The following is a 23,690-nucleotide window of genomic DNA, read 5'->3' as shown; positions in this document are numbered from 1 at the left end:
CTCCTTCCCCTTTGGAAAAGCTCATTCTGGTTGCAGCCCACCATATATGCTCAAATGACCACTGACCTATTGTCCAGCCCAACAATCCTTGTTCAAATATACAAATGAAACACATGCAGCTGTATCTATTTAACTCCACTTTTGATGACTAATAGATGGAAATACTATAATGACTATATTTTCTTTGTAGATGAAGGGCCCGTGTTGGATATTTGGGGTAGGAAGGAGAAGGGGGGGTGGTCTTTTCAAAACGTTGTCAACATGACACACACTATAAATACTGGAATGTGCTGAGACGTGCATGCCATGGGGTTGAGGTAGGTAGGGAGGGAAGGAGGGAGGGAGCAAACAAGAAAACAACCAAAATTAGAGCAGACCAGAACCCCTGAGAACAACTTGCGCTGTCACTGTCTTGAAATGAATAAAATTCAATCAACCAAGATAGACAGTTTTCTAGAATGCAGAGGAATGATGGGGAGGTTCAGCGAGCCCCTTCTCAACTGATGTCATGTCAGCCATTTTGGAAGGGGGGACCCCTTATGATGCAGTTTCATAATGATACTTCCTCTCTAACCTTCTTCACAAACTCTGAGAGCAATAAACACATATGTGTTTCAAGTGAAATTGTCACTCACTTCGTGATTTTGACACGTTGTAAAACAAAGGTGTGGCAAATGTCTGGCTGAGTCTCAAGAGAGCAGGGTACGGGTGAGCTCAGCTGCCACGCCCACTCGTCATGCCACTTTGGGGTTGTTTGGTTTGGGCATAGCGCCACCTGGTGGAGTATAAAATATAGCATAAAATAGTATTAAATATAGGATATTTTCAGATTATTTTCATCAAGATACATTTATACAGTGTACAGTGTGTTCCAGTTGTCACTGACTTTACATTTAAAAAAGAAGGCAGTATCAAAAAACACATACACATAACAAACACATAAGCACTGCTACTTCATGAAGACAAGGACATGGGTTTACTAAAAAAAGGTTTGACTTGAAAAGTGTTACTGTAAGAAGTCTCTTAAGGCGTCAAATATCTGTTGCAAGTCAATAAAGGATTAGCCCACGTCACAACACCTTGGTAAAAAATGAGAAAACTGACTGATGAAGATTGCTTGCTCCTGAACTTGTAAACTTCTAATATCTTTAGCCTTTCAGTCCAAAACTGGCATTACTTTGGCAGTTTATATATGACCAAATATTAAAAGTAGGGCATTACCCTAACCCTATACAGTGGATCTTCATTAACAGGAATATGTGTGGGCTAAAGTTGGACATGACATCTCCAAGAGAAAATAGTCTTGTATCTGTCAAATTTCGCTCACTTCTGATGTATGACTCTTTTACTTTGACCATGTCTGATATGCACCATCTGTGCCACACCAGCTCATAAACATGAAGAAAAGGTTTGAAGATTGTAACTTATGTTATAGGGTCTTAGACATTAATTTCAGCATTTCCACCAACTAACTGGTCCTATGTTTTATTTTAATCTCTACAATAGTGTGTTTGTGTATGTGTGTGTTTGTGTGTGTGTGGGGGGGGGGGGGGGGGGGGGTATGACCACTCCCTTGGAAAAAGAGTGAAAACAGGAGGGGAGCAAAGGAAAACAAGATGATTTCAAGAAAACTCAAGCTGAGAGCTAAAGTCTTCTGACAGTTGTCCAAAATCCATGAACCATATAAGCTCCTGTTGAGGTTGCCCAGATTCCTGCTGATTATTGCCGTGAGTCAGAGTCTCCGGATCCTCTCCCTCTTTTCTTCCTCTCTTTCCCCCTTTTCCCTTTGTCCTTTCTTATCTAACGGAGTTTAGGAGAACCCTAGTCCTAGCTTACATGCAAGGGTGAACCAGGTCAAGATGGTGTTGCATTCCCCACCCCCTATGTAATCGCAATGTTCAAGATTACTGATTACACACACCCCCCCCCCCCCCAACCTCCAAAATGCCCTGTCCTGACTGTTGCAAAACCAGAGTGGGTGTAGCACAGAGGCTACATAGTACCAGCACTGTATGCATAGTGTTCATTTCTGTCAATATAGGGAGCACGTCTCTGATAAACTATTTAGCAAAGGTGTTTGCGGATGAAAGATAGCGGTTTCGTGCTGAGTTGGCTAAGCTGTTTTTATGCTTGGGCAAGAACAATCGTTGTATGGTCTTGATTTCTGATCGTGAATGTGAGTAAGGAGCTGTGAAAGAAATAAGATGGCAATGTCTCAAAAGGGGATTTGAGACATTGCCAACTCCCCCTAGGTGCTACTGTGTGTTTTGTTTTTCTCTGGGGTCCATTTTGAAAAATGTGCTTGAGCCCAAACAATGGAATTGAGAATGGCCGACAAACTATGGGGACAATATTAACTGTTCCTTTTATTTGTTCTCATGCAATAAAACCCAAAAGGTTTGTAAATTTTTGACAAAAATGTGAAAGTGCTCATTCGAATCAAACCTTTTGGTAACATCGACTGAAAGAGGTTTTAATTTATTACAATGACTGCAGTCACCTTTGACCTGCAGGATTAAGATGAAGGTTCCACATGCCCATTGTCGTTCTGTACAGTTCTGAAACTAAGGATCAACACTGCTAAAATATTGAATCACAATATACAACTGCAGTATGATATATATCATATATATCATCTTGATGCAGCAACCTCACTGTTTGGCACATTAGTGACCTGCGCTATTGTGTTCATTTCTGTTTGTTGCACCCCAACCCTACCTCACCTTTTGAGTGAGGACCAACTCCCTTCCCCCAGTCTTTCTTGTTGGCCAGAAACAGTGATATCAGTTTCCCTCAGGTCTTTGTCTCGGTCACCACACATAGAGTTCTGTGCCCTTATGAGAGTGTTTTAATGCTTGGGTGTTGTCAAATTTAACATGACAATGCAAAACTATGATAAAAGCAGTTTAATACTAAAGTGATCATAGTTTTTCTCACAAATGAATTTTGTATCAATTGTTCTGTTTTATTTGTTCAAAATAGTTTTGCAGTACATGCTTCTGCGCAGTTAAAATCAGTGCTTTGTTGCATTAGGGAAAGAATGTTATTTTTGTTTTCGGAGCAGTTATATCTCCTTTGCCAGACAGTTTTGACTAGTTAGTTATTTTGGGGGCAGCATACCAAGGACGTTTGCAGCCTTAAATGGACAAACCAAAAGAATGTTGCTGGAAGCTTAGCATAACAGCACATTTCTTATTGGATTCTCACTCTTTTTTTAAAGATTTTGTCTTGGTTTTCTTCATCTTGATGTTCTCATACTTATCTCCATATCAAAGTATTATCTGTCTTCTGGAATTTGTTCTCTTTTCTTTACTCCTTCAGTCCATTTCTAAAATGTAAATATTTACTGCAGATTATAAGCAGAAACCAACACACTTCTCGTTTCTAGGCAGACAGAAGCATACAAAAGTGTAGAAAGTGTGGCGGTGAGTGAACAAGAGCATGGGAAAAGAGGGAGGAGACTGGGAAGGATGGGGATGTAGGCAGGGTCTTGGAGGCTGGCCTGCGTGTGCGCGAGAGAGAGAGAAACAGAGAGGGGGAGAAGTATAAGTGCTCCATTTCCCTCATTTTGCCTCACTCTCAAAAAGGTCCAACTCTGAGCCTGCTCCCTTTCTCTCTCTCATCCATCCAACTCCAATCGCTCGCTCACTACTCCAACATGTCTTTCAGAGTGTACTCAGCGCCCATGTCTGACATGCAGTCTTCCAGGATGTCCTATGCCACGCGCTCCATGCCGCCCTCCTCCCAGCGCGCCGCCAGCACTTACGGCGGAGCGGGCGGACAGGGCACCCGCATCTCCTCGGCCAACTTCTCCGGCCTGCGCAGCGGGGCCCCTGGTGGCTCCTCTGCCTTCTCGTCCTCTTCCTCCTACAAGGTGAGCAGCGGTATGGGCATGGGCATGGGCATGGGTGGAGGCATGGGCATGGGTGGAGGCATGGTTGGTGCTGCTTCTTCCATGGCTGCGGGCGGAGGCAGCGGTGGCATCATGGGCAACGAGAAGGGAGCCATGCAGAACCTCAACGACCGCCTGGCCAACTACCTGGAGACGGTGAGGACCCTGGAGCAGGCCAACGCACAGCTGGAGATGAAGATCAGAGCGGTGCTGGAGAAGGGAAGCCCGGACAGTAGAGATTACAGCAAGTACACCCCCGTCATCGACGATCTGCGCAAAAAGGTGGGTTTGGGGGGCTGGGGAAAAGGAGAGAGAGAAGGAGGGACGGATAGATGAATGAGTGGGGTGAAAAGAAAGATAGCAAGATAATTATTGTACTGTATGCGAGAATGTTGTGTTGATTATATTAGAGGCAAATAATGGGAATGCTGATGCTGTTAGTAAGAAATAAGAGAGAGAGTGGGCAGATAGGACAGAATGAAGTGATAGTGATAGATAGAATGCTGATGAAAGCTGTTGAACTCAGAGGGGGGGGGGGTGGATTAAACAGGTAGTGCAGAATAAGGGGAACTACTTGCATTTAGAATCCTGAATTTAATTTACCCAGACATAAAATGCACTTGTTTTCATTGTATTGGTTATACATTGGCATATAAACAATGTTTTTACATTTAAAACAAACATTTCTTGAGCATATTATTTAAATGTATTGTGCCTGAAAAGAACATGATTTGTATCTGGGCTATCAATGTCCTATGAAACAGAATGGCGGGTGTGGCCGATATCCAATTTCCCTTCCCCCCTGTGCCACAAACTGACCAGAAGTTCCTCAAATAAATCACCAGGGGAAAGAGTGAATAGTCAGAAGAGAGACACAAAACCCAAAAGAACAACCCACATAAAACGTTTTCTACTAAAAAAGAAAGAAAAAAACTGTTCTGACCCTGAATGGTCACCCTCCACATTCTCAAGCGTAGGAGGACACCGATGTGAACCAGATGTGTTCCACTCAAAATCATTCCTCTTCACATTTCCAGCATGTGACCGGTTGTTTAATATCCAGCTCCACATTGGAGTGTCATATTCTGTGCCTGAGTTCAGATTTCCTGTGAAGCTAATAATGACAACTATGCAGCACCTAACTCCCTACTGCATCGGGCTTTTTTTCTCTTATGCGTCAAACTGGAAACTATGGTTACACATGCAAACAGCCAAACAGCAACAGAGATAGACACAGCCAGAAACAGAAAAGGAAACATTCCAACACAACCACACACTCACATTGGGGGAGAACAGAGAACGTGTGTCACGAGGGACAGGAAGCACAGCCCATTCCTCTAACAATGCAAACTCACAGCATACTCAGCTGTGAAGAAACCCGTTACACTGCTTTTCCATCTGAGGTTCCTCTTTTTACATTGGCGATCAGGGCAGTTGCCATGGATTCAGACATGTTTTGCTCCCATAACATGACTCACATGCAAGTTTTTTTGTTTGTTTGTGAGAATTCTTAATGTTTGAACAAAGACAGTATTTTAAGAAAATACGTTTTTTATTTGCTTTCATTGAAAATGAAGTGGACAGAATCAAATCTTAATGTTTTAACTCACATCCAGAAAAAGTGCATAAATAACTTTTTCCAGTCTTAAATTATTTGTTACCTTTTTTTTATCCATCTAGAGCATATATTTATATTTTCAGTTTGGGTAAAAGTAATTATTAAATATTTCTGTCCCTCAGGTTTTTGATACGACTGTGGATAACTCCAGCCTCGTGCTCCAAATTGATAATGCCCGTCTAGCCACTGACGATTTCAGAGTGAAGTGAGTCTGAAAAACAGTTTAATCCATTTTCTCTCCACACACCGAATATTGCCTGTTTGTGTCTGCTTGTTTGTGTAATGTTATTGGCTTTATAAAAATAGTCTAACGCTTCACAGTTGTAAAATGTGAGACCAAAAGTCTGACTCATGCCAGACCTTGGGGAAATAATTAGGTGCAGCATTAAGTGAAGTTCAAAAAGGGGATTTTGTGTAATCTTTATGCAGTTATCTGGTCTTTTTCATTAAAATACTTGGTGTGTGAACTCTAGCGTGAAACCTCTACAGAATGCTACACAGCCCTCTTTGTAAACTGCTTTGGTATTATCTTGGTTGATGATTCAAGAATTCCTTTTTAATGTGAACCACGCGAGTTGAACAGCAAACTGAACATAGACCAGTGTCCAGAGACTCCATCTTGTGCACTGATGGCAACGAATGGCAATGTCAGCCATTTTGGGCCTCTCTGAGTTGAATATTTCATACCACCAAACAGGTTTGTGAAACCATATCTATTTTTACAGGTTTGAAAACGAGATGGCCATTCGCCAGTCAGTGGAGGCAGACATTGTGGGGCTGAAGAAGGTCCTTGATGAAACCAACATGGGCAGGATGAACATCGAGAGTGAGATCGAGTCTGTGAGGGAGGAATTGATCTTCCTGAAGAAGAACCATGATAATGTAAAATCTATTTCAGATAAAAGATTTGTGACATACTGTACTGCACGCATACATCACTTCTCTAAAATCATATTACCATTTAAGATGATATATTATCATACCATGGGAGGCCATGAGGATCTCTGCAAAAAAAACTTTTAACTTTTGTTTCTTCCTGTTTTACACGATTTCCTCCTTTAGGAAGTCATGGAGTTGCGCAACCAGGTTGCCCAGTCAGGAGTGCAGGTGGACATCGATGCCCCCAAAGGTCAAGACATGTCCGGGATCATGGAGGAGATGAGGGCCAATTATGAGAAGATGGCATTGAAAAATGCAGAGGACCTTAAAATCTGGCATGAAAATCAGGTAAGCTTGGGTGTATAGAGACATTTACATTTAGCAGACGCTCTTATCCAGAGCGACTTACAGTAAGTACAGGGACATTCCCCCCGAGGCAAGTAGGGTGAAGTGCCTTGCCCAAGGACACAACGTCATTGTGCACAGCTGGGAATCGAACCAACAACCTTCTGGTTAATAGCCCTCCCTAACCGCTCAGCCATCTGACCCCCGCACAGAGAAATGCACAGTTAGTCTGTCTTGACCTAAACTACATCGATGCGTTCAGCTAGATCAGTGAGAAAACCACGAACACTTTCCTTTCAGTGTTTTCATGCACAATTCAAGCAGGCATACTACAAGGTTGCATGTTTGGTCCTTGAAAATATTTTCTATCTAAGATTTGTAGGATTCTTTCACATTATAAAGTATTCCAAATATCCAAACATACCCATAACTGTCCTTAACAATTACATCCAGAGCACTTGGCTCTATGGTTTACTGACCCATCCCTCCATGGCTTCCTCCCTGTAACTCCCTTTGTTTACTGTCAGATCTCAGATGTACAAGTGCAGGTATCTCAGAACACCGAGGCTCTCCAGGGGGCGCAGATGGAAATGACGGACCTCAGAAGACAGATTCAAACCTTGGAGATCGAGCTGGCGTCCCAACAGAGCCTGGTGAGACACACGGACAATGTTTTGATGCATACACCATTAATGTCTTCTTGCAGCTGCATTCTCTGGAATTCATAAGTGACATCGTAAAAATTGGGCGATGGAATGAGTAGCATTTCAATTGCACCCGTTGACCTCCATAACCAAATGCCCCATTCCTTTACTGCACTGCATATCAGCCCCCATAATTCAAAGGTCATTCGCTATTCATAACTGACATTCAACATTCCTGACATTCACAAAGCAGAAGAAGTTGAACTCTCTCTAGTTTTTATACTTGGCATTTCCATACAAATTTCAACAATATATTGTTCAACATTTTCAAAGGGGATCCCTCAAAAGTACATTTTTACTCGGCCTTCCCCAAACACAGACTGAATCATCATTTCTGATGCAGCACTTCAAGTTGACACCAACTGATAATAAACCATTCACACATCACCACCCTCAACATTCCTCTTCTGCTCCTCCACAATAGAAAGCTTCATTGGATGACACGCTACGGAACACGGAGCAGCGCAACAACATGGAGATGGAGAGGTACAACAACATCATTGTAAACCTGGAGGGGGAACTGACCAACCTGCGGGCCAACATCCAACACCAGGGCCAGGAGTACGAGGCATTGCTCAACATGAAGATGAAGCTGGAGGCTGAGATCCTCACCTACAGGTCTCTGTTGGATGGAGAAGATTTCAAGTGAGTATGAAGAGGTAGAACATGAGATGTTCCTGGATGGAGACTAATCCTAGACTTTGACTAAGAGTTCTCCCAAATGCGTTCGACCCTGTTTGCATGAATCCCATTTTCAACCTTCATATCCCTTGTTCACTAAATAAAAGCACTTGGAACTACAATATATCCACCTTAGTTCGTTTACCTATAAAATCCTCTGCGGGCTAGATTGCATGGCAAGATTAAACTGTCTGCCATAACACATACCTATCTTTTCAGATCTACCCAACAGCTTAGAAGCTAGGGGCTGTGTCCAGGCAGGGCCATAGGGTATGTTGTGAATGCATACTCTTTCAGTCCTAAAGTACAGTAGGATTGGGATCAATAATATGAATTAGTTGGATATCTGTAACATAAAAAGTGTTCATGTCACAAATGAGTAAGAGTGATACTTCCACATTTCAAACTTCGGGATGCCATCTATGGTTTATAAATGGTATTGCAAGACGATCTGCCCTATCAAAGTATGCTATCAAAACAATGCTTTTGTTTTGTTGATTTTTGTCCAGGCTCCAAGATGCTCTGGATGAACTGAAGGCTTGAACAACGAGAAAAGAAAAGAGAAAATCATGGTGATAATTGTCATCCTAACAAAGAGCAGTTATTGCAGAACCATAATTGCATTATAAGCCAGTCTCACTGAGCAAAGCTTCCAGTGCTGTGTCAACACCTGACCTAAAAATGACCAAAGTACCAAAATAAAGTTTTTTAACACCTTTTAAGATGCTGTTTTGAGTATTTTGTATTCATCCCATTACTGTGGAGCTATGAATTCAGGCAGTGTTGAAAATTAGTAAGATGCCTAACTTTAGGTTGCTATTATACCGTCTGCCCACCTTGGGGACCTACCAAGACCCTGAAGATATTTAAAGATACAAGTAAATCATAATTATAATGGGATAATCAGAATCCATTCAATCTGTGTACAGACAATAGATAAAGGAAATAACAATTATATTGTTCGGTAGTTATGGTTTTGTATCTGAAGACGTATTAGATGGTACCCAATTGCTGTGAAAGTACCAAGTCAATGAAGTGAATAGCTAAGTACAAGTTCTAGACCAAATCAACATATTTATCACACATTTGTGAGGTGCAGGTGTCTGATACACTCAAGTGGCGTATCTCAGAAGACTGGACAATGAATACAGGAAATCAAGGGAGTTAAATAGTGTCACAATATGGGAGGATACGTAATGATTAGCATAGCTTTTGCAAGCACAGAAAAAGGTCACTGCATGCTAGATAACTTTTGTTTAGGTCTTTTAAGGCAACTAGAAATGGCCTTGACGCTCCTCCTATTTTCCTTGTTCAAAGTTGTACTTCATGATACACTTTGGTAACATTGTGACCTCTGACCTACACCAGTGTCCAGGCATTTCCTAGTCTTACAAATAACTAATGTATAGCTATGCAGGCATAAGCAAACAGCAAAATGACAGTTTATCAATGATACAAGCTACATAATTCATAGATAGGTACAGTATATTGCTCTCCTGGACATAACCAAGGGTTATTTTTTCATACGCTTAATATAGCAAGGTATGATCAAACATTGTTTAGTATATTCAGAGCATTCCAAACAGTATAAAAGTAATAAAATGATCATTATTTGTTATCATTGTTAACTGATCAGTGGTTAAGGACAGACCTCTTCATATCCCAAGTATATGATTTCTGACTCTCTTTGCAATGTTGCGTGAGTTTGTAACATGACTTTGCATGTTCTTGCCGTGCTCACCTGGGTTTTCTCCACTAAAAACACACAAAAGCATGCAAAACAGATGCTCTCCTGCCTGTGTCCTTGGCCAAGACATGGCGCGCTTGGTCCTGGCCCTGGGTGCTGTAAATGAAGGCAGCCCACTGTTCCTGACTGTCCTGGGACGGGGCCAGTCATGGATGGGAGGAATACAGAGGACCCGTTCCAATTTGTGTGCTAACGTGTGTGTCGGGAAGGGGGGGGGGGGGCATGTTGTGGGTTATCACGCATGAATAAAAACCTTGCATTTGTGTGTCGTGTACACAAAAATTGGCAAGTAAAAGATTCCACCAGGAATCCATCTTATTATTATTGTGAGGTAAGAATGCATGCTTTGTACGGAGCATTTGGCCCCACCAAATCTCACTCCTAGGCTTTTTGAAAAGTTGGCAGCCCTGTTTCAGTGGACATTCAAGTGATACAAGCATGTAGATGGGGCAAGGTTGTCAAATAGATGTACTGTTATTTAAATAACTTAAAACGTGAATTCTGATCTTATTTCAAACATTATCTCTACTGTTCTAATAACTTGTATGGGCAAGAAGTGAGCAGTGGGCTCGTGAACAGAGATGCGCGCGCTCGATAATAAACTTCTGACGCCTTCATCCGGGAATTTGGTACTATCTCGCTCTCCAACATGGCGGCGTCAGGTGAGGTTTATGTGGGTGAACGACCTGGGTTTTTTAGGTGTTTTCAGGGGGTAGTATCCCGACACAACTTATTGAATGTGGTTTTAAGGAACGCATAAGCCCTACCGTTGAAATCAGTGGCAGTGTCCTATGATTGAAAAGTATTTATTGATTGTTTTTAAGGGATACGAAGCAGGGGCCGAGAGAAGGGATGTAGCCGACTAGCTACACCGCGAGAGCGATTTGCTTTATTTGATCATTTTCCTTATAGTTTTGGTCTGAGCCATTTATCGGATTGGACACTGGAATTAGATTTAATATTGATCTTTTATCTCTTTCAATTGTCTTTGTCGGTTTATGACATGTGGTGTTGTGTTGGCCACTGCGGAAAGAAATGCCACATTGTGCCTTCGTAGCAATGCTAGCCACAATTCAGTGGCGCGGCTTAGGCAAGCTATGCTACAGGCGCAAGCGCATTTCTTGGAGGAGGGGCTGGGTGAATGGAATGGGGTTCTCAATGAATACCCCCACGTGCACATTTTGGGTTCCCAGATGAGTTATGTGGAAACCCATGGGTGAACTTGGTCAGTTGTCTGACACGTCTTAAACACCCCTGGTGCTTTAATAACTTAACCGACTGCCTTGCAAACTCCAGTTCCGACGATGGCGCACTTGGTACTGGCGTAGCCACGAGCACTAGGCCCTAAACCTTAGCAGACTTTCCCGTCGTCAGCAGTCCTTTGGTGACTAAGCCTGTATAATGACTAAGGCAAGGTGCTTAGAGGTCTATTAACCTGCATATTGTGTCTACGGCATATTGATCACTAGATTAGAAACATCGTTTTGCCTGATTAGGTAGCTCGAGCTAACTGTACATTGCTAGCTGTATGGGAGCCGAATTGGATGACAAGCCACCTTGTTAGCTTGCCAACTAGCGTCAGCATGCACTTAATCTAAATGTAATTTCAGTGAATTTAACACATGTGAATTAGGGTTGTACTTAAGTTCGATCTGAAAGCTGATCAGACCATTTGTCACGGATATGATGCTTAGGTTAGGATATTGCTGTGGTTTGTGTGTGGCGGGGAGAGGGGGTGTCCAAATAATTCACAAAAATTCAAAACTGTAAGAGTTGGCCAAAGTTCTATTGATTTATTGACAGTTTGGCATATGTGACAACTGTCCAGCCAGCTTGTAAACAGTGAGTATGCACTATGTGTACCAGGCAAGGGTTGGAGTTGAAAACAAAGTTGTGTGTGCGGTGGAGAAAAGAATGTCCTGACAGCTGGGATTTTCACAATGAAGCTGCCATCCTGCTTTGTTGCTTCCTGTCCGCTACAAACCAAAACAAACCTAAACTTGCCCTATCGAATGGTATTGGTTCTCTATTTACCCTCCTCACAGGAGGGGCAAGTACCCATACAAAATTTCGACTTAAGTGATGGAGATATCTTGGACACATGCTCCTTTGCAAGAAGTTGAGCACATCGGTATTCTTTTCCCCTAATTAACTAGCATTTTAACAAGCCATATAATTGGCTGCTCAAGTGTGTTCTTCTGAGTTACAACACAGTGCAGTCATGCCACTCCCTTTTAGAATGGGCCAGTGAGGACAAGTTGGTTTGTCCTGCTTTGACCGCTAACATTGTTAAAGCGTCTTGTGGAAGACGCTAGGCTGCACAGTGCTGAGCCCTTATCTGACCTGCTGGTTGCATGGGAGCACCCCAGCGCTGGGTAATGAATGCTAACGGTTTGTTCGTATGCAGCTGTCAAGTGAGTCTTCTACAAAAACCATTCACTTGTTGTGTGGGGTTGGCAGAAATTAGATTTTTCTGGGTTGTCTGGGAGACTTTGTGGAAATGGCATCCCATAGTATTCCAAGGCTGTAAGCCTATTACAACTACCAATTTACTCCTCTTGTTTGAGTAATTTCTTTTGTTAAGGACAACAATTAGGTATCTAAGCATTTATTTCGACTGCCATGTTTTTGGTCAGTGTTCAAGCTCCTCATTAAGCTGCTGTTTGGGAGAGATGCTATTGTGACTGCTGTTAATTGGCCTATTACTTAGTCACCAATATTGCTGACTACATAAAGTCTAGCCATTTTCAAGGCTACTAGCCCTCTTGCACAAGAGCTCTTGACTCACCTGTTGAAACTCCCAGGCGAAACGGTCTTTAGGAGACAAAAGAACCACAGAAATGTGTACATTTTCAAATGGGTATCGGTGGTCCTGACTGGAGGAAGCTTAAGGACTTTCTGTTTTGCCATTAGTTTTTCCAATACAATCTCCATGTCCAGTAAGCCATTAGCAGCTAACTTAAAATGTTGAGGTTTATGATGACATGGCATTCCTGGAGTATGTTATTGCTTGTTGTGTAACTCTTGGTTTATACTAAATACACCATAAGCACAGAACATTCCATTAGTCCTCAAACAGGGCAATGGAAGTCTATCATAACATCCCTGTTTTTTCTTCTCCTTCCAGCTAAGAAGAAGAATAAGAAGGGGAAGACCCTGACTCTCACTGACTTCCTGGCCGAGGACAGTGGGGGCAATGCTGCCCCCAGCTACCCTCCCGCCAAGTCCACCAGCTGGGCTGACGAGACCGATGACCTGGAGGGAGATGGTGAGTTTGCACGTTTCCTCGACACGGTACTGACAACTCTGTTCAAGTCAGTTGTCCTCTGATTCACGTACACCTTAAATCGACCTGCACTGTTGTTTTTATGGGTTGAAATTTTTATTTTGCGTCCGAGTTGATCTCATGACATGGCACTCATAATTTACGGTGCAGTCATTTTGTCACACTGTAATATTTTGTGCCTGGACATAAGTTATCTGCTTTCTCACGCCACCTCCCTCCACACACGCGCACACACACACACCACCTCCCTCCACACACACACACCACCTCCCTCCACACACACACCACCTCCCTACACACATACACACACACACCACCACCACCTGCCTTCATGTACACACACACACACACACCCTGCCTCCACACACACGCACCACCTCATCCCTCCTCCTTTTCCTCTTCCTCAAGTCTCCACTTCCTGGCACACGGAGGAGGACATGTACAGGGCGCCGGCCATCGACCGCTCCATCCTGCCCACGGCACCTCGGTCGGCCCGCGAGCCCAACGTGGACCGCTCGCGCCTCCCCCGCAGCCCCCCCTACACGGCCTTCCTGGGCAACCTGCCCTACGATGTCACCGAAGACTCCATTAAAGACTTCTTCCGAGGCCTGGCGGTAATGTTTGCTCCACTTCCTACCATCTTGTCTCCTTTCCTCGTCTCTTATGTTCCACCTATATGGAGGGCGCTTTGAGGGTGAATGAGAGCCTTTACAATAGGCTTTACAGCCTGTGTCTTTTCTTCGAACCACTGGACTGGAGTCTGTAGAACAGGGTGTTTGTTGGAGACACTAGTACAAGTCACATGTTGGAGACGATCCCCCAGTGTTTTTGGGAGATGAGTCGAAATAGCTTTCCCCACAGTCATCATTAAAACTATGTCACTCGCTCATCTCTTATTCCCACACCTGGCTTATTTTTTTCCGCTTTCATTTCTCCAAGGCAATGTTTGAGAACAGGGAGGCTCGTTTAACCCACAGGGCTCGAAGCAGTGGAAGGATTTAGGGTCGTAAAAACGGGACTTTCCGGTTGCAAGGTTCCCACTTTCGTTTTTACTCATGTCTGTATGAGGATGCCTTTGCAAAAAAAATAAGTCTGTGTTTGGTAACAGCCCTGCGAGTTCCTAGCCTGGTCCTAACCAGACCCTCGTACATTTCATTTGTACAGAGGGTCTGGGATATCTCCATTGACAAACGTTAACTTCCTTGAAGGCGGGTCCTCTGTTGAAGTTTAAAACTATTGGATCCGCCCAGAGCCACTCTGATTTGCCATAACCAATCGCAAGCGTTCGCCTTAGCCAACTTCTTCACCACTACTGTAACGAGCTAGCTGCCGTAGCTGGAAAATCAAACTTTTCCCAAACCCCGTGGGGAGGAGGGCCACAACATCATGGCCACCAACAAAACTCAGCAAGGAATGTTCTTGCTCCGGCTTAAACCTATCGGCAGCGTTGGCACAACCGCAGAATAGTTTCGCTCGCATCTTTCTCCGCCGCCATTACCGAACTTCTCAAACAAGTGCACGACATTAACGTCATCGTTCTCAGCCACTCCCTCTGTTCGCTGATTGGACCTACAAAAAATGTGTTTATGGAAACCGACTTCAGAACCGACATCCCTGACCTAGTACAGAAGCAAAATCCAAATTGAGCTGAAGTACGTAGGAGGGCAGAGCCAGGCTAGCGAGTTCCCACGCTCGGCGACAAACCTGTGTGCAATTGAGAATCCTCCTGTGTGTCTGCTCCTTAAATTGCGCTATTCACCGTGTGTGAAGGCCCACGGCTGCAGGCCTTTGCGGTGCCAAAGACCTAGAGTCCATCCCAGTCGTCGGAAAAGCCTCCCCTCGGAGCGCAGCTGACTCGTTTCCTTCATGAATATGCCTGAAGGTCTGTGTGGCGTTACTGGAGGCGAGTGCAGGTACTTAACAACTGTTAAGGTAACACAGCCACGCCGGAGGATGTAAACGGATGACGCGGTTGGCGCGATGGATGTCACTGTCTGGGAGTGGACCAGGCTTCCCAGTGTCTATCTTCCTAGTTCCTCCTCTCCTCTGTCTGTACTCAGACATGTACAATCCCGGGGAGCAACGAGGGAACGATAAGTTATGCACCCCAATTGTGTCTCTCATGCTCATTTCTTTTCTAACCACCGCTCCATTCGTTCCTGCCTTTTCTAACCACCACTCAATTCGTTCCTGCCTTTTCTAACCACCACTCCTTTCGTTCCTGCATTTTCTAACCACCACACACACACACACACACACTCTGTCAGTGTGACTCACCCTGTCTTCGTCCCGTCTCTCCCAGATCAGTGCCGTGCGCCTGCCCAGGGAGCCAAGCAACCCCGAGAGGCTGAAGGGGTTCGGCTACGCAGAGTTTGATGATGTGGACTCCCTGCTGAGGGCACTGAGCCTTAACGAGGAGGTGAGATGACCAACCCCAGCGTTCTCAACAGGCTTTTAAATCATGTTTTACTGTCGTGGTTGACCATGCAGTTATTTCTTGAAAACTAGGCTACATTTTTCACTAAATGAGTTGAAAATGACATTCACAAATGTGTCCATTTTGGATTTTTAGAATCCCGTTTGGTTATTGAGAGGGTGAATGCATTGCAAACTAATCGAATGTGGCTCAACAGAAACCAAATGTCTCCCTGACCCCACATCACTGTGAGGAGCTCTGTTGATAATACTATTCATAATGCACGCCACAGACCAACCGAGTTCTCCTCCTTTGTCCCTGTAGAACCTGGGGAACCGAAGGATCCGTGTGGATATCGCAGACCAGTCGAATGACAAGGGTAAGCCAGAACCTTCGTGAATATTAACGTGCCGACCTGCGTACATGTGCGGCTCCTCGTGAAAAATTCAGAAAAGACAACTATTCATGGGAAAATGTATTATGCCGGCGTTTCCAAACGCCCCCTAACTTGTCTTTGCCCTCCTCGTCCCCTCCTCAGAGAGAGACAATGGTCAGATGGGAGGTCGGGACCGGGGAGGGCGCATGGCGGACATGGGTCCCGACAAGACAGATACTGACTGGAGGGCCCGTCCGACCGCAGACGCCGACGACGGCCTCCCCAAGAGAGAAGAGGCCTTTGGTGAAAGTAAGTCAGAAAGTAAGGGGTCAGATGGCTGAGCGGTTAGGGAGTCGGGCTATTAATCAGAAGGTTGTTGGTTCGATTCCCGTCCGTGCCGAAGGACATTGTGTCCTTGGGCAAGGCACTTCACCCTACTTGCCTCGGGGAGAATGTCCCTGTACTTACTGTAGGTCGCTCTGGATAAGAGCGTCTGCTAAATGACTAAATGCAAGTCATCACTGAGCCAAAACATCCTGCAGGATGGGGCGTCAGGCGCGCACACCTAAAACAAAATATATATATATATATATAAACACACATTCTCACACATTGTTCCATTAACGTTCCTTTCTTCCTTTCGCCACCCTACCAGGGTCACGAGACCGCTTCGAGTCTGACCGCTTCGGGCGGGACGGCCCCCGGCGTGACAACGACCGCTTTGACAGCGGTAGGGACCGCTTCCGCGACCGCTATGACGACAGGGACCGCAGAGACTTTGACCGGGGAGGTGAGGCCACGAGTGAGGATCCATTTTTACATTCTTTTTTTGTTTTTCTTTAGCTCTTGAATGCTGTTGCAGGGTTTCCCGCTGAAAATGTGTTAGTTAAGCTGTACGTGTGGGGTGGGGGGTGGGGGGTGGGGGGGGGTTCCCTCAAAAAACTATTTTTTATGCGTTCTGCAAAGAAGGGAGACTGCCGTTAGAATGAAAGGAAGAAACACTGAACAGAATAACACGGCGGATATCGCTCATCATTATTTTATTTATTTTTTAAACGACATAGTGAAGGCGGCAGGCGTGTGTTGCTTAGGCGGCCGCCTTAACTGCAAAGTGCAACAAGAAACCCTGTGTTGTAATCTTACTTGACTTAATGTAAGTTCTATGTGGTTTTACCATGTGCACAGTGGAAATGTGAATCGGTTCAGTTGTTTGTTCTGTCATCGCTCTGTTTGTTACTATCCACTGTCAGGATTGAATTGCAGTTTGTGTATGCTTTGAAGAACCCCTCCCTCCCCCTCAGTTCTGAACTGTGTACTTCTGTGACACGTGTGACCCCAGGTTTTGACTCTCGCAGCGGCGGGGGGCGTCGTGCCTTTGGCAGCGGCTTCCGCCGTGACTACGACGACAATCGGAGCAGCAGCGACCGCTACGGCGGCGACCGGGGCGGTTTCGGCGGCGACCGCGAAGACCGCTTTGAGAGGCGCGAGGAACGGCGCGAGGAGAAAGGTGAGGGTAAAACGAAGAGTATCAATACTACGTCTTTACAACATCACGACTTACAGTAGCCATCCTGTTAGCTCCCCTGACACAAACTGTGGAATGGCGTGAAACACCATTGGTGTGGTGTGAAATGTGTTTCGTTTTCGCTCGAAAAGCAATCACTGAGGAAGTGCGCCACAAGCCAACAGATTAGAAGGTTGGATTTGTTTTGGTCGTTGCTTGTAGGTCTACACTCGCTGTCTGTTTCCACCCTGCGAAGAGGGCGGCAGTGCCCTGTCCCTTCAACCAGCTAGAAACTGATTTAGGATTGATTACGTCTCCGAACAAAACCTCACTATAGACACCTTCGCCCCCCTCATTTAACCGCGTCCACTTCCTCTCCACCTCCTCTCAGGTCCCACTCAGAGGCCCAAGCTGAACCTGAAGCCCCGCAGCGTACCCAAGGAAGAGGAGCAGGGCGGAGGCGGCAGCGCGGCCCCAGCGCCGGCTCCCAGCTCCGGGCGCGCCTCCATCTTTGGCGGGGCCAAGCCGGTGGACACGGCGGCCAAGGAGCGCGAGGTGGAGGAGCGTCTGAAGAAAGAGCAGGAGCGGCTGCAGAGGCAGCTGGAGGAGGACAAGAACCGGGGCCCTGAGAGGAAGCCCCGCGACAGAGACAGGTCACAAGCGGCGTTTCCCACCCCCCCTACCCGTTGTTGTTACTCTGTCGTGGGCTATAAGGAATTGATACATGGATGGAGCAAATTAAGAGCGATTTATAAGTGCAATGTTTGGAGAGAAAAGGAGAGGGAGAACCAACCAGAGGGAATGAAACCAAAACTGAGAATGATCTGTGATGACCTCAGAGTGAAGCGTCAGCAGGAGACAAACGTTGGCTCACGTAGAAATGGAAGAGCTGTCGTGTTCTGACACAGAGGAGCGGGTTCCCCCCCCCCCCCCCTTTATGAGTTGTTGCTTCTCTTGTGGGCGTTGCACCTTCAGGGGTTTTGGCGTTTTGCACCCTGCTTGACAGATATGACAGGAGGGAGACGGGGTCGGGAGTTGACAGTTGGGCAGGACGATATTCAAGGGTTATGTTGACCAACCTCTGCAAAAAAGGTTTTTAATAAATATATGGAATATTTGTAGGAATATAATTAATTGGTTAATTGAATTACATAATTAGTTTGAAAATGTGTCCATTATCTGTTTTGTTTTGTTTGCTAATAAGTGTCAGCCGCCATATGAAGTGTTGGACTTGCCTTTTTCATATAATGCAGTTTTTTCCTACAGTTCTGAGTACTGGATTGTACCTGTTTTGCAATTGAATGCTTCAAGTAGCGACTAGCTTCATGGTTCAGTGTATTAACCAGACCTCCTCCTCCTCAGGGACCCAAGCTGGCGGAGTGAGGAGCCTCCCGCTGAACGCTCCCGCACAGGAAGTGAGTCATCACAGCCCGGAAGCACTTCTGGGAGAGGTATGTTTAAAACACCCTTGTTTCTGCTTTTACCTCAATAGCACTTGAGTCGATGTCAGAGGATGAGAGGGGCAGTTTTATCTGAGATGGTGAACTTGGCAAGGGGGACAACTTTGACTAACTTGTCTCCTTTCACACATCACGGTTCATTGCCCAACCCACCCCCCCATCTCCCAGCCTCACGGCGTAGAGAAAGCGAACGTTCTGTGGAGAACGAGGTGTTCAGTGGTAGGGAAGATGACCCGCCCTCTCCCGGGGCACGCCCCCCCTCTTCCAACTCCTCCACCTCCTCTAAGGAGCCCCTGAAGGTGATGCCTGCACCCCCTCCCAAGGAGAACGCCTGGGCCAAGCGCAGCACGGTGAGCGCAGGGTCCAGCGACGGCGATGGACGCGCCCCTGTCTCCCCCAGTGGCTCCACACCCCCCAAGCTGAGGTAAATGGTCTCCATCATTTATGTGACATCCGAAGCCAGGTTACTACTATGATTATAAACAAAAACGAAATGTGAAACATTTAACAACTTTTTAAAAATATTTTATTTATTTACTTTGGTATAGTCTCTACTTTAGATGCTATTATGATACCTGTTTTCCGGTGATCATGATTCCCCAACTTCCACCATTCTTGCCTCTTTTCCAGTAGTGAATTATGTGCATCTATTAGTCTGTGTCCTTCTAGTGTTTCCATAGTTTGTTTTGGTTATTCTCCTTGCATCAAAAAGATGTAGGCAAGTACATGACTAGCTGTCTACCTAGCTAACTTGCAGGGTAGCCTGTTTCCATCCCAGCAAACAAGGACCAAGTGATGGCCCGGGGTTTCTGGGAAAAATCTTATCTTAACTATTGCTGTAGAATTACAAGCTGTAAGTGAGCTGAAAAAGTGTTGACATCTATGAATTGGTTTGAGCACACACAACCTTGTGGCTAGCCTGTGGCCTTGAGCGTGCACATTTAGAACACATTTAGAATTTGTAACCATTTTCAGTGTTTAGAACTCATCATTATCCATCAAAATGGTCCGTCAAAGTAACGTTTACGGAGGATCATTTAGAATGTTGTGGAATGAAAGAAAATGACGTCTTTCAAAACTAGCTGCTGCCATGTTGCTCACTATTCATCATAGCATATTGGATCATTCTGAGTTTCAGAATTGGCTGAAGTTGTGTACAAAACTTGATCCAGTCCAAATGCTAGATATTTTAATGAATGTGAAACTTGCAAAACAGATTGCATACTAAAGTATAGCCATTCCCAACCTTTTCCACTTGCATAGCTTGGCGGCCGGCCGAGTAAACAATAAAACATGAATGTTCTGTAAATGAATTGACAGTAAACTGAATTTGAATATGGATGTACTACCAAAATAACGATGAAACGCAAAACTTAAAATACATTATCAGAATTTTTAGATCATGTTCAAACTATTGCAAAGCAACCTATTGCTCCGGCAAAAGTTGCATTGTAAAGCTGATTTATTACACTTGACAACACAATGAAGAGCATGTTGGTGACAACATATTTGAGTTTGGTTTTGTTTTTTTTGTTTTCCAGCTCTCATTCTGCAGATGAAAGAGGATCTGGAAAGGGTAAGTTCCACTCGTCGGTACTGGTGAGCTTGTCGGTGTGTTTCTGTCTAAATAAGGAGCAATCAAGACTTTTTGGTGGTTCTAACCTAATCCAGAGTAATCTGACATGAGTCTTTTGGTCTAACTCCCAGACTAAGAGACTATGCTCTGAAGTCAAGATTGAGTGTGACTGACAATTTTGGGTTTTATTAATCGGCCTCGCCCCTGAATCACTTCTAATTGGTAATGTGATTTTCCTTAACATCCAAGTCATTGTAGAGGACTGGAGTTGAATTGAACTTTTTTTGTAATTTCCCTTCCAGCTCAGTGTTTTGATGATTTGGTGCTTTGATTCATTGGATATAACAAGGGAAGACTGGGGCAAGGGTGTAGAAGAGTGGACTCGAATGTGGAATATTGTGGTCTAATCTGGAATCCTGTAGTGTAGTGCTGCCCAGTCTTGGTCCTGGACCTCCTCTCCTGATGGTTCAACCATCTCTGAACCCACTGCAAGAAGTATCATCTGGTCCAAAAAGTTGTTTTATGAGAAACCCTATGGAAGTTTGCTCAACGACACATCAGCATAAATTGAGCAAATATTCAATTTCAGAACAGTTGAAAGATGTGGACTTGCTCGGTCACTTCATCCCGGCTTGAGTCCTTCACTAATGAGGTGGGAAACTGGAACAGAGAGAGAGTTGAGCTGGGAACACCACTGGGCAGCTGGTTGTAGTGTAGCTGTGGGGAACCCACGGTCCTCAACGGACGCAGTGTCTGCCGATTTTCTACTTGTGTCGAGGCACCAGACAGGAGCAGGGGTGGTAGACCCAGTCAGGTTCACTGGTCGCTACCTCATCTCGCTTGTGCCCAGCCAATTAGAACCTGCTTTGTGCAGTCGACAGAAGATGACGGGTGTCCCTTTTTGTCGTGGCTCTTTATCTTCACTCGACTCAAGTTGTCTGAGCGAAAGCGGCAGACCCTGCAACCATTAAAGGCCGATGGTTCTCCACGCCCTCCCCAAGTCCGGTTGCATTCAAGACGGCAATGCTATATGTGTGTGAACCTCCCATTCGACACAAGAACGCTTTGCGCGTAAAGAAGGCCAAACCATCACGCTCTTCAATGCAACCAGGGCTTTTAGCCAAGGTGGCGTGGAACGACGGTTGAGCGTCGCTTCGACGACAGTCCCACCCCAACCCCATCCTCACTGTTTGGGCTCTCCCTTGCAGACGAGAATAAAGTGGACGGTGTGCATCGGGACCGGGGGCCCTCTCGGGGTAGAGGGGGGGCCACAGGGCCTGCAGCTGGGCGGGGCCGAGGAGAGGGGGCCAACAGAGACCGACGGAGGGAGGCAGACAGGTCAGCCCGACACGAGTGGTGCTAGCAGGGGGACAGGCAGGATACCTACATGGGATCTTTTTTTAAAGGCTGGTTTTTCTAGTAAGCGTGATTTGTCAAATCACTTAAGACTGACAAGTACGTTTAATAATTGTTGTTTTTTTTCTTGTCCTTCAAAATGGCCAGTTGTTTAGAAACAAACCACAATTCCTTTTTACAAGGGATGTATTCAGTTTGAAGCTGTGAACTGTTAACTAACTCTTTCCAATGGCCAATAATGGGCAAACTTAAAATGGATGTGTAAGTGTTTCAGTACGGAATCAAGAATGGCACACTTAAGTTTATTCATTTATTTTTTGCAAAACCTGACTGCAAAATCGTTTACTACTGCAATTGATTGACATTGATACCTGCTTGTAAGAAAGTAATGCAGACACCTGTCAACCAGCCTTTAGAGGTTACTGAGATGACAAGGGTGTGACTAACGTCCTTCATGTGACTTGATCAAATTGGCCTGAAATCCAAACAGCGGCCCATTACCAATCGTACCATGACTCTTGGTAAATGTCAGTGCTTATATGTGCACTTTTAAATAGGCTTTGACCCTCCAGACTCCAGCGAAGGTTGACCTAGTGTCCGTTCTGATTGTAGAAAGGATAACAGAAGAGACCGAGACTCAAGACCAGCACCAGAGCCAAAGAAATACGAAGAGTCCCCCACCCCCGTGAGTCCCGGTGATGTCAGTCTGACTCACCCCCCCATAGTGCATTTAGTCTTTCCTAAACCACCACTCCCTTGCACCCCATCCCTTCCATTGTCAGTCTTCAGAGTTCAGTCTTCCATTGGAAATCCTCACAACACTGTATAGTGTTGCTTTCAGTCCCCCCCTCCCCCCTTTTTGACACTTCCCCGCACCCAATTGTCCATTCATGTTGGCTTCGGTCCTTCAGTGAAACTCCTTAGGTTTCTGCTCTCTGCTGCTAGATAGTACCTGGTTTCCTTCCTGAGGATGGCAGTCACCAAATATCTTCCTGGTGCCCCTGCAAGTCTCTCGCATCATCTGAAGCCATGCTGTGTGAGGAAAGGGAGAATGGTGGGGATCGCTCTTGACGGACATGTTTGTTTGTCTGTTTTGTTTGACGCAGAAGTTCAGCTCAGCCAGTAAGTACGCAGCTCTGCTAATGGACGGAGACCAAGGAGATGATGTGGAGGACGGCTTGGAGTAAGACAGCGATAAGAGAAACCGGCGAGACAAGGAGGGGAAACGTCAGACGAAAGAATCTCACATTTAAATAAATCTCCTCACCTCGAGTAGCGGCTCCTGCGGAGGGCATCAACCCCCTCCCTCTTCCTTGAACCCCCCCTCCCCTTCCACCCCACCCCCTCTTTTTCAGGACTTTTCGGTTTCTAAACAGAATAGTCACATACTGGACTTATTTTAAATGGAAAAAAGGAAAGGAGTTGTAGCCACATGAAAGAGATGGAAAAATGAATTAATTGTAATAAATAAAGTGGGGGAAAAATATTTTTTTGCATATTTGTGACTCAGCGTCGGGTTAAGTCTTCATCTACTGCGTTAGCCAGTTTAAGGTGATGAGGATGTTTGTTGGTTGAAGAACAGTTAACCTTGGGTTGAATAGCTGTCCCTGGGGGTTGACAACAAAATAAATAATGTGTGTTTTTGCCCTTGATGCTTTGAGGGGCATGAAGGTTTGGGAGTCATTTGCATGTGGGAGCGTGAAGAATAATTTTTGTAGCAATTAAATGAAATCCCAGCTGCTCCTGCATATAGTCGGATCACTTAATTCGGGTTATTATATAGCATGAGGTAATGGTCGAAACACGAAATTGGTATTTTATCAGGAGATGAATGTATTTTTGCATGATAT

The 23,690-nt window shown here is 45.1% G+C and overlaps 2 protein-coding genes across 10 annotated transcripts; both read left to right on the top strand.

The window, feature by feature from the left end:
* Positions 1-3,520: 3,520 nt before the first annotated feature.
* LOC124470695 (keratin, type I cytoskeletal 18-like) lies at positions 3,521-8,841 on the top strand. Of its 2 annotated transcripts, XM_047024682.1 has the most exons (8): positions 3,521-4,174; positions 5,633-5,715; positions 6,236-6,392; positions 6,573-6,737; positions 7,262-7,387; positions 7,863-8,083; positions 8,339-8,389; positions 8,629-8,841. In XM_047024682.1, the coding sequence occupies exons 1-7, from the start codon at positions 3,659-3,661 to the stop codon at positions 8,361-8,363; spliced, it is 1,293 nt and encodes a 430-aa protein (XP_046880638.1). In that variant the 5' UTR covers positions 3,521-3,658; the 3' UTR covers positions 8,364-8,389; positions 8,629-8,841. The 2 variants fall into 2 exon arrangements, with proteins under 2 accessions (XP_046880638.1, XP_046880637.1); XM_047024681.1 differs by lacking the exon at positions 8,339-8,389.
* A 1,602-nt stretch (positions 8,842-10,443) lies between these two features.
* Positions 10,444-23,326, top strand: eif4ba (eukaryotic translation initiation factor 4Ba). 8 transcript variants are annotated; one of them, XM_047024780.1, is made up of 15 exons: positions 10,444-10,528; positions 12,994-13,134; positions 13,561-13,766; positions 15,455-15,571; positions 15,893-15,947; positions 16,107-16,253; positions 16,600-16,734; positions 17,284-17,451; positions 17,840-18,101; positions 18,811-18,899; positions 19,077-19,332; positions 20,450-20,484; positions 21,693-21,822; positions 22,453-22,525; positions 22,947-23,326. In XM_047024780.1, exons 1-15 carry the CDS (start codon positions 10,516-10,518, stop codon positions 23,025-23,027), a joined length of 1,908 nt encoding a protein of 635 aa, XP_046880736.1. In that variant the 5' UTR covers positions 10,444-10,515; the 3' UTR covers positions 23,028-23,326. The 8 variants fall into 8 exon arrangements, with proteins under 8 accessions (XP_046880736.1, XP_046880735.1, XP_046880733.1 ...); XM_047024779.1 differs by having other exon boundaries at positions 17,284-17,457; XM_047024777.1 differs by having other exon boundaries at positions 16,600-16,746.
* The last annotated feature ends 364 nt before the right edge of the window (positions 23,327-23,690 follow it).

This window comes from Hypomesus transpacificus, chromosome 9, assembly GCF_021917145.1.
Source record: "Hypomesus transpacificus isolate Combined female chromosome 9, fHypTra1, whole genome shotgun sequence".
Lineage (NCBI taxonomy): Eukaryota > Metazoa > Chordata > Actinopteri > Osmeriformes > Osmeridae > Hypomesus > Hypomesus transpacificus.
The sequence above is the reverse complement of the archived record's forward strand: the minus strand, read 5'-3'. Positions and strand labels throughout refer to the sequence as shown.

What these genes read in the sequence shown, in the direction of transcription:
- eif4ba (XM_047024776.1), top strand. An exon ending in CGATGACCTGGAGGGAGATG is followed by an intron (nt 13,135 to 13,560) that starts GTGAGTTTGCAC and finishes CTCTTCCTCAAG; the next exon opens with TCTCCACTTCCTGGCACACG. An exon ending in TCCACACCCCCCAAGCTGAG is followed by an intron (nt 19,333 to 20,449) that starts GTAAATGGTCTC and finishes TTTGTTTTCCAG; the next exon opens with CTCTCATTCTGCAGATGAAA.
- LOC124470695 (XM_047024681.1), top strand. Translation starts at nt 3,659, where the DNA reads ATGTCTTTCAGAGTGTACTCAGCGCCCATGTCTGACATGCAGTCTTCC. An exon ending in TGAAGAAGAACCATGATAAT is followed by an intron (nt 6,393 to 6,572) that starts GTAAAATCTATT and finishes TTCCTCCTTTAG; the next exon opens with GAAGTCATGGAGTTGCGCAA. An exon ending in TGGCGTCCCAACAGAGCCTG is followed by an intron (nt 7,388 to 7,862) that starts GTGAGACACACG and finishes CCTCCACAATAG; the next exon opens with AAAGCTTCATTGGATGACAC.